This window comes from Haemaphysalis longicornis, unplaced genomic scaffold (genome assembly GCF_048455015.1).
Source record: "Haemaphysalis longicornis isolate Haplotype H1 unplaced genomic scaffold, Haemaphysalis longicornis Haplotype H1 scaffold_4, whole genome shotgun sequence".
NCBI lineage: Eukaryota > Metazoa > Arthropoda > Arachnida > Ixodida > Ixodidae > Haemaphysalis > Haemaphysalis longicornis.
Genome location: NW_027526361.1, coordinates 86,928,711 through 86,944,827, shown reverse-complemented (window position 1 = coordinate 86,944,827; position 16,117 = coordinate 86,928,711). Strand labels below are relative to the sequence as shown.

Genomic DNA, 16,117 nt, shown 5'->3' with positions numbered 1-16,117 from the left:
ATGCGCCGCGCTGACGCTGCCACGATCGGCAACGGCCACACGGCGGCATCACCAGCCGCAAAGAGGTGCGCGTAGCTCCAGCGACCGCTTCTAACCGCTCTTTAAGATATCACTGAAGGCACAAACGTTTGTGCAGGAAAGGAGTGGATAATGTGGTCGAAAACTACACTATGAAGCATCATCCGCGCCGCTAGGGAAAGCGCCAATCGAATATCCGCCACCGTGATAAGCCTAAACATCTCCAGCGGTGCCAGCCGGCTGTCCACCGTGCTTTCAAACTGCCGCCATGAAGAGCACGCCTCCCCATTGGGGCAAGTCGTCAGGCTCCTCCCACTGCCGCGCTCGTCACGCGTCATACCAAGGTAGAAGCAAAAGTCGCCCGCGCAACGCCGACGCGCATGAATCGCGTGCAAAAACGCATCAAGAAGCGTTTTATTCGTCTCTAATAAACAAATGAGTATTAGCGAATCCCTTGATTCAATGCGCGGCGCTAACGTAGCCCAAGTCATATCACATTGTTCAGTACACTTCCGAACGCGATGGAGGGCGGTTAGTCACTCAAAAGTAAATCGCGCGCGGCTGCTTCCGTCAGCCCCATGTTGTTTGTTTTGGTATCGTGCGGCAGTGGCCACTGCTGGTTGCTTCGATGGTTGTCATCTCGCAGCGAATGTGTTCTTCCCACTCAACCCACAGTGCATGGTTATTCCGGGTGCTTATGCAAAAGCTTTTCTTTTTTAACATCTACCGCGCATATCGCGAGCGCACGGCTCTTGTGGGAGTATCGATCATTGATGGTAGAGCCGCCACATGGGTTGACGGAAGCGCTTCTCTTTGTGATACGATTTTCTAGGCGACGCTCGCATTTTTTTTTTTTTTAAATGCAGAACATTTCTTAGCCTCGCCTATTCCTGCGTCGGACGGTGTCAACAGCTCCGCCTCCGCAGCAGGTGCGCCTCTCCTTCCCTCTTCTCTCTCAACAGCAGCTGGCGCGCGCATGCGTCGTAGTCAGCCCGTTCGCTCCGTCGCGGTCTCGACCTAACAGGTGCGTGATAGCAGCGCGGTGGGTCGTGGAAGGGCGCGCGCTGCTTGCGCATGCGCGCTCTCCCCCCCCCCCGTACTGCTCTCCCTCTACTGCGCGCGCTGCAAATATAGCGGCTAGCGGTCGCTCGTGTTTCAGTCACTGCGTTGCTCCTTCCTTCCTTGGTTGACGCTCGTGCCCACGTTTACTCGTGTCTGCTACTCCAGCATCACGGAAGAAGCGATGGAAGCAGCACTGCCTTCAATCAGTACTGAGGCCCCAATGCTCTGCATTTACTCATGTTCCCCTCACGGGAAGGCGCGGGAATTTTTTTTTGAGAGATGCAATTTTTTGGGGTCGACCTATATTCGAGTCGACTTACAATCGTGTAAATACGGTAACAAGTAATATGGAAAAGGAGCGTTATGACAAGCAGTTCATTTTAGCACACAACATTAGTTGAAGTTGATGGTGCCGACTGTGAACTGTTGTATACAATATATGGTTGTAACTGGTATTGTTATACATGGGGTTTGATTCCCATTTTTTCCCCCATCTTTCAGAATGCTCCCTCTCTCTTACACACACACACAACACATGCACGCACACTCACTCCCTCTGCAATTACAGATAAGATGCAGGAAATACACAGCTACATCAACAGCTCACCAGCAGGCTCACAAATGGAGAGATGATTCCACCGATTCTCGCTGCCACGGAGACAATGCCCATGCCAACGTTCCTGCAAGGAAATTAGGGACAAAATTCATAGAGCTTCAGTGATGAATGCCTAAATAGTTACACAAGAGTCACTAGAGGCAGTACTGCACGGGAGAAATTTTTATTAACACACAGCACACCTACTTGGCTACTCCTGCATGTTTATCAGCCTCTGTTTTGGTTCTGTTGTGTGTGCCATATGAGTGAGAGACCAAATCAAGTACGAGAAAAATGGCACTTTGAATGTGCTAAATTCTTTCTTACAAAAGGAGTCGGCGCATTGAAGATGTTATACTGCTGTACAGAAAAGATCATTGGGCCAAGAGGAGCTCCTAATAAAGAACGAATGAAGATAGGTAAATGTGGTGTAAGACAAACAGTGTCAACAACAGTTGAAACCAGTATGTGAAAAAGAACAGTAATCAACAGAATGACAAGCTCACTGATGTGTATAAATAAAAACAAGAATACACATAAAAAAACACCAACGACACAAGTTTAATATATTTCAGAAGGAAAAAAGATCTCTTCAGAGAAAGAGTAAACCAATGTGGTCATGTCCACAAAAACAAACACCCACATTACTAAAGCCTGTTCTACATGGTGCAAATTTTCTTGTGAATTCACTGCTGCAGTGGCACTTGTGCGACAAAACAATCTATTTTTGTTGCTGTGGCAAGTCGCCAAATGCCAAGCAAAGATCACAAGAAAAGCTAGGCCACTCCAAATACTGGGCGATTTGTTGCAGCAATGAAAATAGATTGTTTTGCCGCACGAGCGCCACCACAGCAGTGAATTCACTAGAAAATATGCACCATGAATGGGCTTAAAAGGGTCCATGAAGAGAAAATACAACTTTGTTTAACTTTAAAGAGTTAGGCCTCAGTACCTCACTCAGCTCCATTCAGGCCACGAAAGACGTTTTTTAACCGATAAAAACGCAAAAAATACTTAAGAACTTTGAAATTTCGCGTCACAGTGACATGTTATCGGCGCGAGTGACGTCATATGGGCCAGCACTAAAAACATAATTTTGAGTGGGTTGGGTGCACGTTAGCATTCGAGTGATTTGATCAAACGGAACTAGCTCCACTACAATCATCCAGGCACGTGTCCTGGCGATTGATTAGTTCAGCCGCCGTCAATTGCCCAATAGAAAAGTTGCTGGAAACTGGCTAGCGAGTCGCCACAGCTCCACACGTTTTCTTTAATATTTCCGTTATTTTTTGGAAGTTTGTGATGAAATCGGTATCATTTTTTACCAGAACAAAGCAGCCTTTCTAATAAACCAAACTTGTATTTTGTCTTCATGGCTCCTTTAAAGGGGCCATGCAGACAAAACACAAGTTTGGTTCAATCGAAAGATTGCCTCGTTAGTGTCATACTGACACCACTTTTAACGTAAACTTTGCTCAAATAAGCTACATAATTAGGAAAAAATGGAATGGCCATGCTACCCACTAGCTCATTTCCCGCAACAGAACCTATGATGTCATATGTGCCAGCTCTGCAATTGGCTGAGACCAGTAAAAGCAAACGCAAATTAGGCAGGGCTTATAAGCTTGCAGAACGAGCTATTCGCGCTTAAATTTTGGGCACATTCTTTTTATAGCGGTATAAATGGTGAGGTAAACAGTGGAACTTACAAAAGTACACGTAAACATAGAAGTACCGATGCGTACTGCTGTTGGTACTGCGCGCACTACGCTTGTTATAGCTGCACAGCAGTGCGGCACTTTGGGGTTGCCTCAGACAACATTGGCCGATTGGCGTAAGCGACAGTGTCTTTTGTGACCATATCTGTCGAGCGAACACCATGTTTGTTTCACAAAATGATTACCTATTTTCTACCTTAACAAAAACAAGCCATGTGCAAATACGGTGAAAAACAAAGCAAAGGCATAAAATGGCCCAGCGCAGTATGCTGGTGCAATCTAGGAGGACTGACGGTAAACAAGACTCTGCAGTCGGCTGCAGAGCCTGATGGCACACTAAGTTTTGCTTCAAGACCTGTTCTTGTGACATCATTGCAGACATCACGAAAACACATGATTTGGCGAGAGAATCAAATTTTAAACTTAGATTAATTTCTCAGTGTATAAAGCATCGTTTGCTTCCAGACAACCGCTGGGGGCACTATAAAACCAAATCTTTCGAATAAAACAAACTTGTATTTTGTCTGCATGGCCGCTTTAACAAGAAAAGCAAACAATAACAATGTTCAGCAGCACACTGGGAAAGCATAAGAAATAACATTCAACTATCTGACACAGTTGGGCTCTTTACCACTTTTTTTTCTTTTTTTCTGCTGTTAGGGAGGCGAGAGCCGCTCACCTCACAATGGTGGGCATGAGTTCGGCCGAGTAGATGTAGATGATGGCGAAGGACATGGCGATGCACATCTTGGCGGTCAGGGAGAGAACGTTGCTCAGCGCTGCACTGTACTGGTCTGCGGGGAGAAGAGGAAGATGGAACGGGTTGCATCGCATGCATTAAGAGCAGATTCAGGTGCCATGGTGACGCCTTGCCCCCTAATCCCCTCCTCCCGACACAACCCTGCTTCCCATTTTAACACAAAAAAAAGTGGAGCAGAAACCACTATCACAATTTGTATATGAAGACAAAACGTATGAAGCTAGGTTAGCTGCATGCTGTGAAACACACCACCTACAGTGGGGGTTGTGAATGTGGATTCCCAGAAACAAGGGGGTTCCTCAAAGCTCTTCTTTGGGGTTCCCTGAATGCCCCTTGTCAGTGCATTCCTCTCCCCAGTTACACCTTTTAATAGTGGGTGAGGTGGCTTAGCAAATTGTAATTTTTCATGTATGCAGTAAAAAACACCAAGAAATTGCTCAGCGCGCGCATGTGACCGTGGGCCTCGCTGCGACCGTCCGGCAGTTAACAAAACCAAGAAAATGCCTAGCGCTCAGATGTGCGTGCCTCGCGGCGCCTGCCCAGCTTCCCCGGCGCACGTTTCAGGCCAAGCATACCCACTTAGGGATATTGGCCAAACTGGCAAAAAAAGCCCAAAAAACTCCAGCGTTCGCCGTAATCGTGGCAACACTTGCTTGGAATGAGAAAGACAGGTCATAGCGTACGCCCCTCCAAGGTTATGTCCAATGATTAGCACTTCCAACAAAATGAAAGAAGCTCACACTTACAGGAGCAATGATGGAGTAAAGGTAGTTGCGGCAGCGAAGAAGCAGCAAATTGGCTGCAATTGTGGACTTGAATTGTCAGGATGGTCATGAAGGTTGCGTACAGCTTCGCTACCTTCAATTCTTACGTGTTAGTGTAAGCTTCCTGCATTTTTTTTGGCCGGAGGTTCTTTAACAGCTGGTACGTGGCTCTGAGGGGCCCCAGGTAAAGAACTGAACCTACACCATCGGCCGCAGCCAATTTAGCACACTGCCAGTCTATTGTTTTATGCAGTATTTTCAGGTACAAGTGCAGGGACGTGCATAAGGTTAATTTAGAGTAAATTCTTGAAGGAATGGCAAGCACAATTAGCTTTTTTTCAGGTCCTGTAAATTCAAAAATAACAAGAAAAAGGGGCAGCCTCTTCAAATGAAGCTATATCGCACTTTTTCCTCCTGCTTGCCCTCGGTTCTTATCTGAGGTCCACACTTAAAAACATGTGCCATGGACCAATCAGCTTGCGTTCGAGCTATTCCACAGGTGTGTGAAGCCTCTACGGTGTGTGGCACCTACTCCAAATGCAGCACTTCCTGCTCAAACACTTCCCTCACCTACGCACACAACAACCTGGAAGGAGGAGTAAAAAACCCTCTCTGAGAATAACCCCTTCCAGTGAAGCATGAGTTCCTGTCTACCTTTCTCTTCTGGTCAGCATTCTTGTTTTTTAAGTGCAGAGTACTTTAGGGGCTCGCCTTGTCGCCATAGCTCGCTCGCTGGACCCAAGTAGAGCCACACGGCGTTCCGTCGTCGCGGCGTAACTTAGAGGCTTCGAAAGCCAAGCTGTTTCTATAGTCATAAGCATTCGAAACTTGTGAAACTGGTGCTTGTCATACATCTCCCCGTTGTTTCGCTTAACGAAAACTGTAGGTACATTTGAGGCAAAATATACATAATTAACCGCCAGCACCCACGTTCATTTAGTTAGTTAGGAATGCTCGTTAGGTTGGTTTTTACGATAGGAAGCGAAAAAAAGTGGCAGTGCCACACCGGCACGTGTGGGAGGAAAAGCAAGCACAAAAAGTACACAACTCCCGCTGGGGCAGTTTCAGGCAGGGGGTGCGCAAGCACTGCGAAAGCGGGAAATTTGAATTGCATTGGGTGGTAGCCGTGAGCGGATAACGGCGCTACAGCCCATTATAGTGAATCACTGCTCTGCACTTCCGACAGCCTCCACATTGAGTGGAATGGCTGTAATTTTTTTGTGCTATAGCCTAATTAAAAAACAGGAGGAAAAATGTACTAGCTTAACATTGAGTTCTTTGCATTCTATTACAGTATTTGTTTTTTAGTTCATCAATTCTTGAGCATAAATTCTTCTATGCGTGATATTTAAAGCGTTCTCCTTGGTGGATGCCACAGGCTTCTGACCACATGTGGTACAGTAAGAGAGAACTGTCTACATCTAGCACCCTCCTGCTTTCCCATTACCTTCGATTGAGTAAATGAAGGTTCAGCTCCCCCTTGAGGTCTGCCCCCTTTCTGGCCATGGACTAGAAGAGTTACCCCACCAGAGTACTTTTCCGCCGTATTGCAAATGCAGCCCTTTTTTTTTTAAAAGAAGAATCAGGCGAGATGAATGTCTAGTTGGCTTGCATTCGGCCACTGACTGGAAAGTCAGTGGCCAAACGACACCCTATTGTCGCTGCCCGACATCTGAAGGATGACTGGAAAGGGCTAAAAATCTGTGGTGTTCCATACTAATAGCATAGTACACTAGAGGAAAATCTGTCACTGCAATCAAGTGCCTTCACGGGAGCTGCCATAACAGCTGGAAGCACACCTCTCTTATTTGACCTGGCTCTCGAGGCACCTTCTATGGACCCTGAAGACAAAGGCAAAAATGGAGGCCACATTATTTTTACAAAGCTTTCACAAACTCGCGACAAACGAAGTCTTTTGTTATAATTTTGTATCAACCATATAACTCTGAACAGTCTTTCAAGAACAAAAACTAGTTTTTGTTGCTACAGGCGACTTTTGAACTTGTTAGTGAGCGACGCCAAGTAAATACAATGAACTCCACCGTATGCGGCGGCACGCTTGTTGAAATGCGGCTCGCCTTGACACTTAAACTGCATTGTTGTTGTTGTGCTGTGCGCCTCACACCACGCAACATGCCTCCACCTACTCTGGCGCTCCTCCATTTACTCTCGCTCTCAGTGACTAGACGAAGCTCAGCTAAGCAGCCATAATGCCTCCATCATGCCACGCCAGCCAGCTTCGCTTTGCAAATAACAGAATTAATTCAATTTCCATTTGTCAGCCAGGTCATACAGCTGCACTTCACCACACGGTCACGAACACCAAATAAATAAATATGAACACAGAATGCGAAGGATTTTGGAATACAGTATGACCTCGTTGCAAATAGACCAGGATTACGATCATGATTTCAGACTGCTGTAAAAGAAGTATGAACAATCCAAATACTGTTACTACAGACTTTCATGGAATCGTGGATGAAGCCTGTTATAACAAGATTTTGCACTTTTCAATTGTTAAAAACAAAACAAACAATAAAAGTATGCCAGTCATTTTCCAAGATAGTTACGACTGAAACAGGTTGGTATTTAAGGCCAATAAACATTCAGGGGGTAACTTCAGTTTTACAACCGTTCCATCCTCGTGGTGCTATGAAGCACAACACAGAATCACACGCATGAGTCTTGTTACATTTGCTGAGCTCCTGTTGTATAGCATCCTCTCCAACTTTTCATTCATTCATAGTAGTACTCACATTGTTACTAATTTTTCACTTCTTCAACCTACACTTGCATTTCCATTGTCTCCACATGAACATAAATGAAGTGCAGGTAACAGTGTTGTTGGAGATCTAGCCATCTACACTGAATTTTTTGTTTTAACTACAGTAACTTTAATTTGATCACCATTGTAAATTAGAAACACAAACACTGCACATGTATGAAATGAAAAGTCTGCACTTGAAAAGTCCACTGCAGAAACATGATGATGATGATGATGGTTTTTGTTTAATGGCGCAAGGCCGACGAGGGCAAAGAGCGCCAGAGAAGTTATTTAATGAAAAGAAGTGATTACCACAAAAGGTAGGTATAAAACGTGTAAACTGGACATAGTAAGATCAATAAAGATGATGGTGATGGCTGGTGTATAGGGCCAGATTTCATGATGCGTGATAGGAAATGAGGTTTAAAGGGGCCCTAAATAGGCTGCCAAATGTTACGATTTTGCGTGCGCAGTCACTGGTGTACTATCCAAGGAACGTCATGCCGCGAAAATTGTTTAAATGCGTTAAGTATTAGCCGAGTTATCGCTCATTAAAAGGGGCCACCCATAAGGCCTGGGGCTCTCCTCCTCTAGTAGCTCCTCCGAAGCACTGTGGAAGCCGCGACGTCATCGACCCGGCGCAAGACCACCGAGAGAAACAGGGCAATCCATCACCCTCCTTGATGTACGTGCAGTCATTGGCTGCGCCAAGCCCTGCGCGCGCTTTTTTTTTTTTTTTTACCACTCGACGCGCATGCTCCGCCCACCAGATTTCGGTTGCACGGTGAGCGCTGTCGCTGTGGTTCGCGTTCGCGGCGCCGCACTGGGCAGTGTCTCGTGCGTCATAGAGGCGCGTCAGAGCCGGAAAGAACTGCGTCAGAGCGCGCAAGTGTGGCTAAAAGGTATGGCTGGTGAGCCAGGAGAGAAAGTGAAATCTTTTTTTCGTGCTTGTGCGGCCCCTGCTTTACGCAGAGGTGTAATATTTGGTACACGTTGTCGTGAAGGGGTACTCTAGCGATTGCGCGATTGAAATGGCGACCTTCGGAAGCCTATTTAGGGCCCCTTTAAAAACTTGACGTCTGACAAATATTTAAAAACGCGTTTCACAGAAACCATGGCATCGTCACCTAGAAACAGGGATGGGTGTAGGGGAATATGTTGTCTGTACAGTTGTCTGAAGTGTTTGTGTCGTGTTGTGTCAAGTGCCTTGCATTGTATGAGTATGTGGACTACGGATAGGCCCTCCCCACACCTGCTACACAGGGGTCTTGGAGATCCCGTGAGCAGGTGCGAGTGCGTCACATGTGTATGGCCTATCCGTAATCTAGCTAAGGTAACTTCAATGTGCCTGTTGTGTGAGTCAGTTGTGTATTGTCCCAAGTGTGGTTTTATTACGTGTAGTTTGTTGTCTGTCTGTTCGCTCCAGTCTGCTTGCCAAGTTTTACGGAGTTGTTGTCTAATGTGTGGCTTGAGGTCTGTGTACGGTAGTGTTGCCATGTCTACTGTGTTTCGGAGTGCAGCATTGGCGGCCATTTCATCCGCCACTTCATTACCGCCAATGCCAGAATGGCCTGGCACCCAACACACAGTCACCCCAAGGTTTGAGGAATAAGCTACCATAATTGCTTTGAAGACAAGATTAATGACATGGTTTTTTGATGACTTTCCGGATGATAATGCACGGACGACGCTCAACGAATCTGTATAAATGACGGATGTAGGAATACGATGTTCAACTATGTGACTTACAACCAGAAATATGCCATATCCTTCTGCCGTAAAAATACTTGTATTAACATTCATTGTTCTACATGCTTCAAAATTGGGCCCATGCGCAGCACAAGACACCGCAGTGGACGTTTTAGATGCATCGCTGAAAAACTCTGCAGCCTTGTATTTATCCTGTATATACATGAAATGCTGCAAAATCCCACTTTTTGGTGTCCTGTTCTTATTCGAATTTAAGAAAGACAAGTCACATGCAACAGGACGAAGATGCCATGGTGCTACAAGATCGGTGATAGATGACTTGAATGTGTCTACAAAGGAGACCTCATGAATAGTGACCTCGTCCCTTACTCTGAGCGAGAAGGGAACAGGAATGGATGGGCGGTTTAAAAAGAGCTTTGATGTGGATGTATCATTAAAAACCAGTTTAAAAGGATGGTTGTCCATTGATGAAATTTTAGAGGCATATAACAAGTCAACATAGGTTCGCTGGTGTGATAAGCACCATTTGTCACACTCTGCGTAAAGACTCTGTACAGGGCTCGTACGGAATGCGTCACAAGAGAGGCGAAGCCCCAAGTGAAGCACTGGGTCGAGCATTTTAAGTGCTGTTTTAGTGGCTGACCCATACACAACACTCCCATAGTCCAATCTAGACCCCACTAGGCTTCTGAAAATACGTAACAGGAGTTGCTTATCCGTTCCATACGACTGGTGGGACAAGATTTTAAGAATGTTGAGAGCCTTTAGACATTTATGTTTCAATTGTTTAATGTGAAAGATGAACGTAAGCCTTTCATCCAACACCACACCTAAAAACTTGTGTTCCTTCCTCACAGGAATCGATACGCCATTAAGGATAATGTCTGGGTCCGGATGGATCCCACGCCTCCTGGAGAAGACAACACAGGTGCTTTTTTCTGGGTTAAGTTTAAAACCGTTCTTGTCTGCCCAGCTGGCAAGTTTTTTGACACCGAGCTGGACTTGATGCTCACAGATGGACATATTACATGATTTAAAAGATACCTGGATGTCGTCTACATACATTGAATAAGAAATTGTAGGTGGCAGTGCCTTCCCAAGGGAGTTCATCTTAACTATGAACAGAGTGCAGCTTAGCACTCCACCTTGCGGAACGCCGTTTTCTTGCACATGAACTCTTGAGAGTGTGCTACCTACTCTCACGCGAAACGTTCTTTCGGACAAATAACTAGCAAGGGTGTTGAGCATATGGCCCGAAACACCGAAAGACTTTAGGTCACAGAGGATCCCGTAACGCCAAGCGGTGTCATAGGCCTTCTCAAGGTCAAAAAATACCGTTGTGCAAAACTGCTTGTGAATGAAGGCGTCCTTTATATAGGACTCGAGCGCGACGAGTTGGTCGTTGGTGGACCGCCCCGCCCTGAAGCCTGCCTGACAGCTCTCGAGAAGACCATTGTACTCAAGAAAGTACATGAGTCTCCTGTTTATCATCTTCTCGAGGAGCTTGCACAGGCAGCTTGTGAGGGCTATGGGCCGATAGCTAGCGGGAGAGGAAGGGTCCTTTCCTTCCTTCAGGAAAGCCACTACTATGGCCTCTCTCCAAGAGCGAGGAATGTGCCCCGAAAGCCATATGTTGTTGTATAGATGTAGGAGTGTTTCAAGAGTGTCTGGGTGTAGGTGTTGTATCATGGTGTATGTGATTTTGTCTGCACCTGGAGCTGAAGGCTTACATGCGTTCAGAGCAACCTTCAGCTCATGAATTGAAAAAGGAGAATTGTAAGAAGTGTGCGACTTGTTGTTATCACGCAGGGACTTCTTTTCTACAGATGTCTTGTGTTTCATGAACGTTTTTGTGTAGTGTGCTGAACTGGACACGTGTTCGAAGTGTTGTGCAAGTGTGTTAGCCTGGTCTTCCAGTGTGTCCCCTGTTGTACTAACCAGGGGCAGGTTGTGTGTCTGTTGTTCTTTTAGGTTGCGTATTCGTGTCCAGACTTTGTGTGTGTCGGTGTATGAGTTGATGGAAGTGAGGAAGGTGCGCCAACTCTCCCTTTTCGCCTCACGACGCACTCGCTTCCCAAGAGCCTTTGCCCGTTTAAACGAAATGAGGTTATCTGACGTGGGGTACCGGCGAAGGACACCCCACGCCTTGTTCTGGGCCTCTCGCGCCCGCCTGCAGTCCTCGTTCCACCAGGGCCTCCTTGGGTTGCGGGACGCACTGGAGGCCTGGGGCATGGACTTTTCGGCGGCGTCGACTATGTGCGCCGTGACGAGTTGGGCTGCTTCCTCAACGTGTAGGTGTTTTATGGTTGTGTGGTGTAGTTTAGATGTTTCTGTGAATGTACTCCAGTTTGCTTTTGATTCATTAAACCTGTTATGGGCAGATGGACTGCATGGGCCTTTACCTATGTATGTTAGGGATGTGGGGAAGTGGTCACTACCATATGGGTCCGTGCCCACGCCCCACTCAAGACATGGAAAGAGAATTGCAGAACCAATAGCCAAGTCGAGATGTGAGTACGTATTATGTCCTAAGTTATGGTATGTAGGCTGTTTTTGGTTGAAAAGGCATGCTCCTGAAGATGTAAGAAATTTCTCTATCAGGCGACCTCGGGCATCCGTTCTGGAGGAGCCCCAAAGAGAGTTGTGTGCATTAAGGTCGCCTGTTAGGATGTACGGTTCGGGCAGCTGGTCGACCAGCGCCTCGAAGTCAGAGCTCAAAAGTGTGACATCAGGAGGAATGTATATGGAGCATACCGTTATCAACCTATTAAAAATTATTGTGCGTATTGCTACAGCCTCAAGGACGGTGTTGAGAGCGACAGGGTGGCATGCTAGGGATTTCCGGGCTATTATGGCTACACCGCCCGAAGAGTGTGTGCAGCCATCCCTGTCCTTTCTGAAGACCATGTACCTATTTAAGAAATTTGTGTGCTTGGAATTCAAATGCGTCTCCTGAAGACACATCACACTTGGCTGATTAGCATGCAGTATTTCGTATACATCGTCAAGATTTTTAAGAAGGCCTCTACAGTTCCATTGAATTATGTTTTCTCTTCCCATTATTTAGTGTGAGAGCTACTGGAGTGTGTGTGTTTGTTTATGTGTCGTCTTTCGGGGCTGTGACTCTCGCCTTTTTTGGCTTGTCGGGAGGCTTTGGCGTCGGGACGCGTTCCTTGCGCTGCGTTGCAGGCAGGAACGGCCCGACATCCATCTCGTCGTCGGATGTCCGAGGGGTGCCCGACGGACCGGGCCCCCTGGACTTGGCCCCCCCTCGGGAGCCCTTCGTTTGAGCCGCCACCGCCGAGGGCGTTCGGGGCGCCAGAGGTGGCACAGGCGGTGCGGTGGCGGTGGGAACCGGTGCGGGGCCCGTGGTGTCCATCACCTCTGTACCCTCCAACGCACTGGAGGGCGGGGAGACAGAGGCGGGAGCGGCACCGGTCCCGACGGAAGAGGTTGCCACCACAACCGCTGCTGCCTCAGCAAGCGGCGTGGTGGCGGGTTGGGCTGCCAGAGGCAACCCAGGGGGGGGCGGGCGAGGGACCAGGTCAGACTCGCTGAACTGGGTCCCTGTGGAAACGAGACGCCGCTCCGCCCCCCGGCGAGCCGCGTCGGCGTACCTCCCCAGGGGGAAAGAGGCGAACCTCTTTCGCGCCTCTGGGAAGGTGATGTTTTCAGTGACTTTGATGTTGATGATTTTCTTTTCTAGCTGAAATTTTTCGCACTTGCGGGAGTATGCCGCATGCGGCCCCCCGCAGTTTACACAAGTGAGAGTTTCGGCTGAGCAGTTCTCGCTCGGATGATCGTGCGCCGCGCACTTTGCACACGTCGTTCGGCCACGGCAAGAGTTCGTACCATGCCCGAACCGCTGGCACTTAAAACAGCGCCGCGGGTTCGGGATGTACGGACGGATGGAGCAACGGATAAAACCTGCATTTATGTATTGTGGAAGAATTGTGCGGTCGAAAGTCAAGATAATGTGTTTGGTGGGAATCTCCTTGTCGTCTCTGCGGATGGTGATGCGTCTCACGGCAGTGACGCCCTGATCCTTCAAGCCGGCAAGGAGATCCGCATCCGTTTCGTTCAAGAGATCCATCTCGGATATCACACCTTGCGAGCTGTTGAGGCTCCGATGGGGTGTGACCCTGATGTCTAGATCAGCCAGTCTAGTCTGAGCTAGAAGCTTCGTGGACTGCTGCTTGTCATTTACCTCGATTAGGAGTTCACCAGACCTTTGTTTTTTGCATTTATACGATTTTCCTATTATTGCTTCAAGATACTTGGCGATCAAGAAGACTGACTGAGATGCAAGAGGGTGGGTTGGATTGAGCGATTCCATCACAAGAAATCGAGAGTAATGATCTGGCTCAGGAAATGTCAAAGATGGCAATGGAGGAAACGATACTTCGGTGCGGCCCCTTTTAGGGGGCCGATCACGGTTGGGGGGGGGGTTTTAGACAATACCATAAAGCATAGTATAAAAGCAGGGAGACTGGGGTACTTTCTCCTTTGACCTTACCCTGGTAGTCAAAGAGGTCCCGGAGCTCCCTGCCTGGTAGACAGGCAGGGAGCCCATCGGCCGGAGCTTGACCCAGGCTCCGACGGCCACCGTTTACGGCTTCTACCCTTCACCTATAAACACCTCGCCACGGTTGGACACGGCTTATGTTGGGAGCTCGGGGTCCGCGGTGTCGCTGCTCACCGTCACCATGAATACTCAAGGTGCCCCGTGCGGGGTCCACTGCAGAAACAGACTTGCTAACCTTTTAATGTAGTCTGTTAAATGAGAATGTATGTTGTAACAAAATCTGCAGGAAAAGAATTTCAATCAATGGCACAGATAGGAATACCAACCAAACATCGCACATCGGTATGTTGTATCCAAATATCTGTTGTAAGGAGATCTGTTGTAATGAGGTTGCACTGTAAATGAAGAGATGGACTGAGTGACCACTACTCACAGTGTCCGGCGAACTGTAGGGCGATGCTGGCAGCGGCGCCGAGCAGCATGACGGCACAGAGGGAGCGTCGGCGGCCCACGTAGCTGAGTAGCAGGGCTGATAGCAGGTACCCTGGCAATTCCACCAGCCCCGACAGGGCCGTGCTCACATACAGATCCCCGCCCAGGCCACTGGCTGCCATCGTCAGTGCATAGTACGTGATGCCGTTCACAAGCCTGGGAAACATGGAAGCATCGCTCAGCTGCGAGCATTTTGATGCCAAAAGCAGTCCTGTGGGGGAAGGGGGTGCCAGACAGGGCTTACGTTTACATCTTACGGCAAAGCTGTTTGTGGGGCGTTCATCAGGGTCCTGCACGACCCTGCGGTCATCTTCCTTGTCCATGTACAATCGTGATACATTAAAATACGAACAACAAACCGTGTGGCTTTCAGTACAGGTGGCGCATCCTGGCCACGTAAGCACAGTAGAAACAAGTTGCAAGACTTTGTGACCAGCCTAGATATACAAAGACCATCGTCTTTCCATTGTCTGTTGGACGCTCAGCATGAAATAAAAAAAATAAAGGAATCTAGCTGCGTGTGCCGTTTTTACTCAGCGCGGCGATGAAGTGAGGTAACCCTCGTGTGAGCGCGTTCAGAACACGGCGGGAAGACAAAGCAAAATACACACACGCCGAACGATCGTCTTTCAATACCAAGGTTAAACACAAACTCTTGTAACATGTTCGTACTCTGCATATGTGGCCAATTGCCAAGATGCGCGGCATGTACTGAAAGCCACGGGCTCCATTGTTCACATTCCAATGTAGCACGACTGTAAACAGGAAAACAAATTGGAAGGAGATGATGAGATTAGACCACTGTACTGCTGCGGTTCCACGACCAAACCATGTTCATCTTGGCCACACCATTATCATCACAAAATCACCGTGCTCCATTTTTTCTCACTAAACCCTCAATGCTTCCTCTCCAGTATCCTTGCACACTTCCGACAAAAACTCTGGTAAGTCTAAATGGCATAAGCTTTTTGTACACTCAAGTGCATGGTATGTGACACTGTCAATCAATGCTCATTACGATGCGTCAAAAATATTAGCAAGGATGATCGGGACAAAAAATATGTACCATTTATGCAACGCCTCACCACTTGACCAGGCCAATCAAGCAATTTGGGCAGCTTGTTACAGTTGCATCTTTTACTAGGGTGATCACATAAGCTGTTAGTACTCAACAGGCTCAGTGGTATCTGCTTACAGCCACGAGCCGGTAACGACCAGGCTACTACCTGGTTGTTCACTTCAGCGCGGTCTTTGTGCAGGTGCCTTTTGGCAAGCTTGCAGTTCAGCACACGTGCTTATCATCTCATGCTGTTTTGCGCTGGCTAGCAGTACATGTTAGTGCACGGATCACTCGCTGCTCCTAACATTAAAACTTACCATCGGCCGAGTTTGAGCGATTGATTGTACGGTATAACACGCCGACACAACGCAGGCGATGAGGCACGCCGGGCGCAGCGCAGGCCATGAGGCACGGCGTAGTGGAGGGCTCCGGATTAATTTTGACCACATCGAGTTCTTTAATGTGCACCAAAATCACCATCGGTCGAGCTGGTTTATTGCACATTAAACAGAAAAAATTAGCGTAATCAAGCACTGCGAGGGAGCTAGATGAGATAAAGCTGGTGCTCCTATCAACAAATTTCACACGCAGGAAAAGGCCCACAAAATAAACATTTTTTGCTAAGCAAAAGCAAAAATTTACAGCTCAT

The 16,117-nt window shown here is 47.7% G+C and overlaps 1 protein-coding gene across 1 annotated transcript in view; it reads right to left on the bottom strand.

Annotated features, from left to right (window-relative positions):
- The window catches only part of LOC144178976 (solute carrier family 22 member 15-like), a 46,583-nt gene that overhangs the window by 7,073 nt on the left and 23,393 nt on the right, over window positions 1–16,117 (bottom strand). The window contains exons 4-6 of the mRNA XM_077707119.1: window positions 14,350–14,564; window positions 4,073–4,187; window positions 1,688–1,760 (exon numbers count right to left, since the gene is read on the bottom strand). Of these exons, the coding sequence (XP_077563245.1) occupies window positions 1,688–1,760; window positions 4,073–4,187; window positions 14,350–14,564 (403 nt within the window). The remainder of the gene's footprint in view (window positions 1–1,687; window positions 1,761–4,072; window positions 4,188–14,349; window positions 14,565–16,117) is intronic.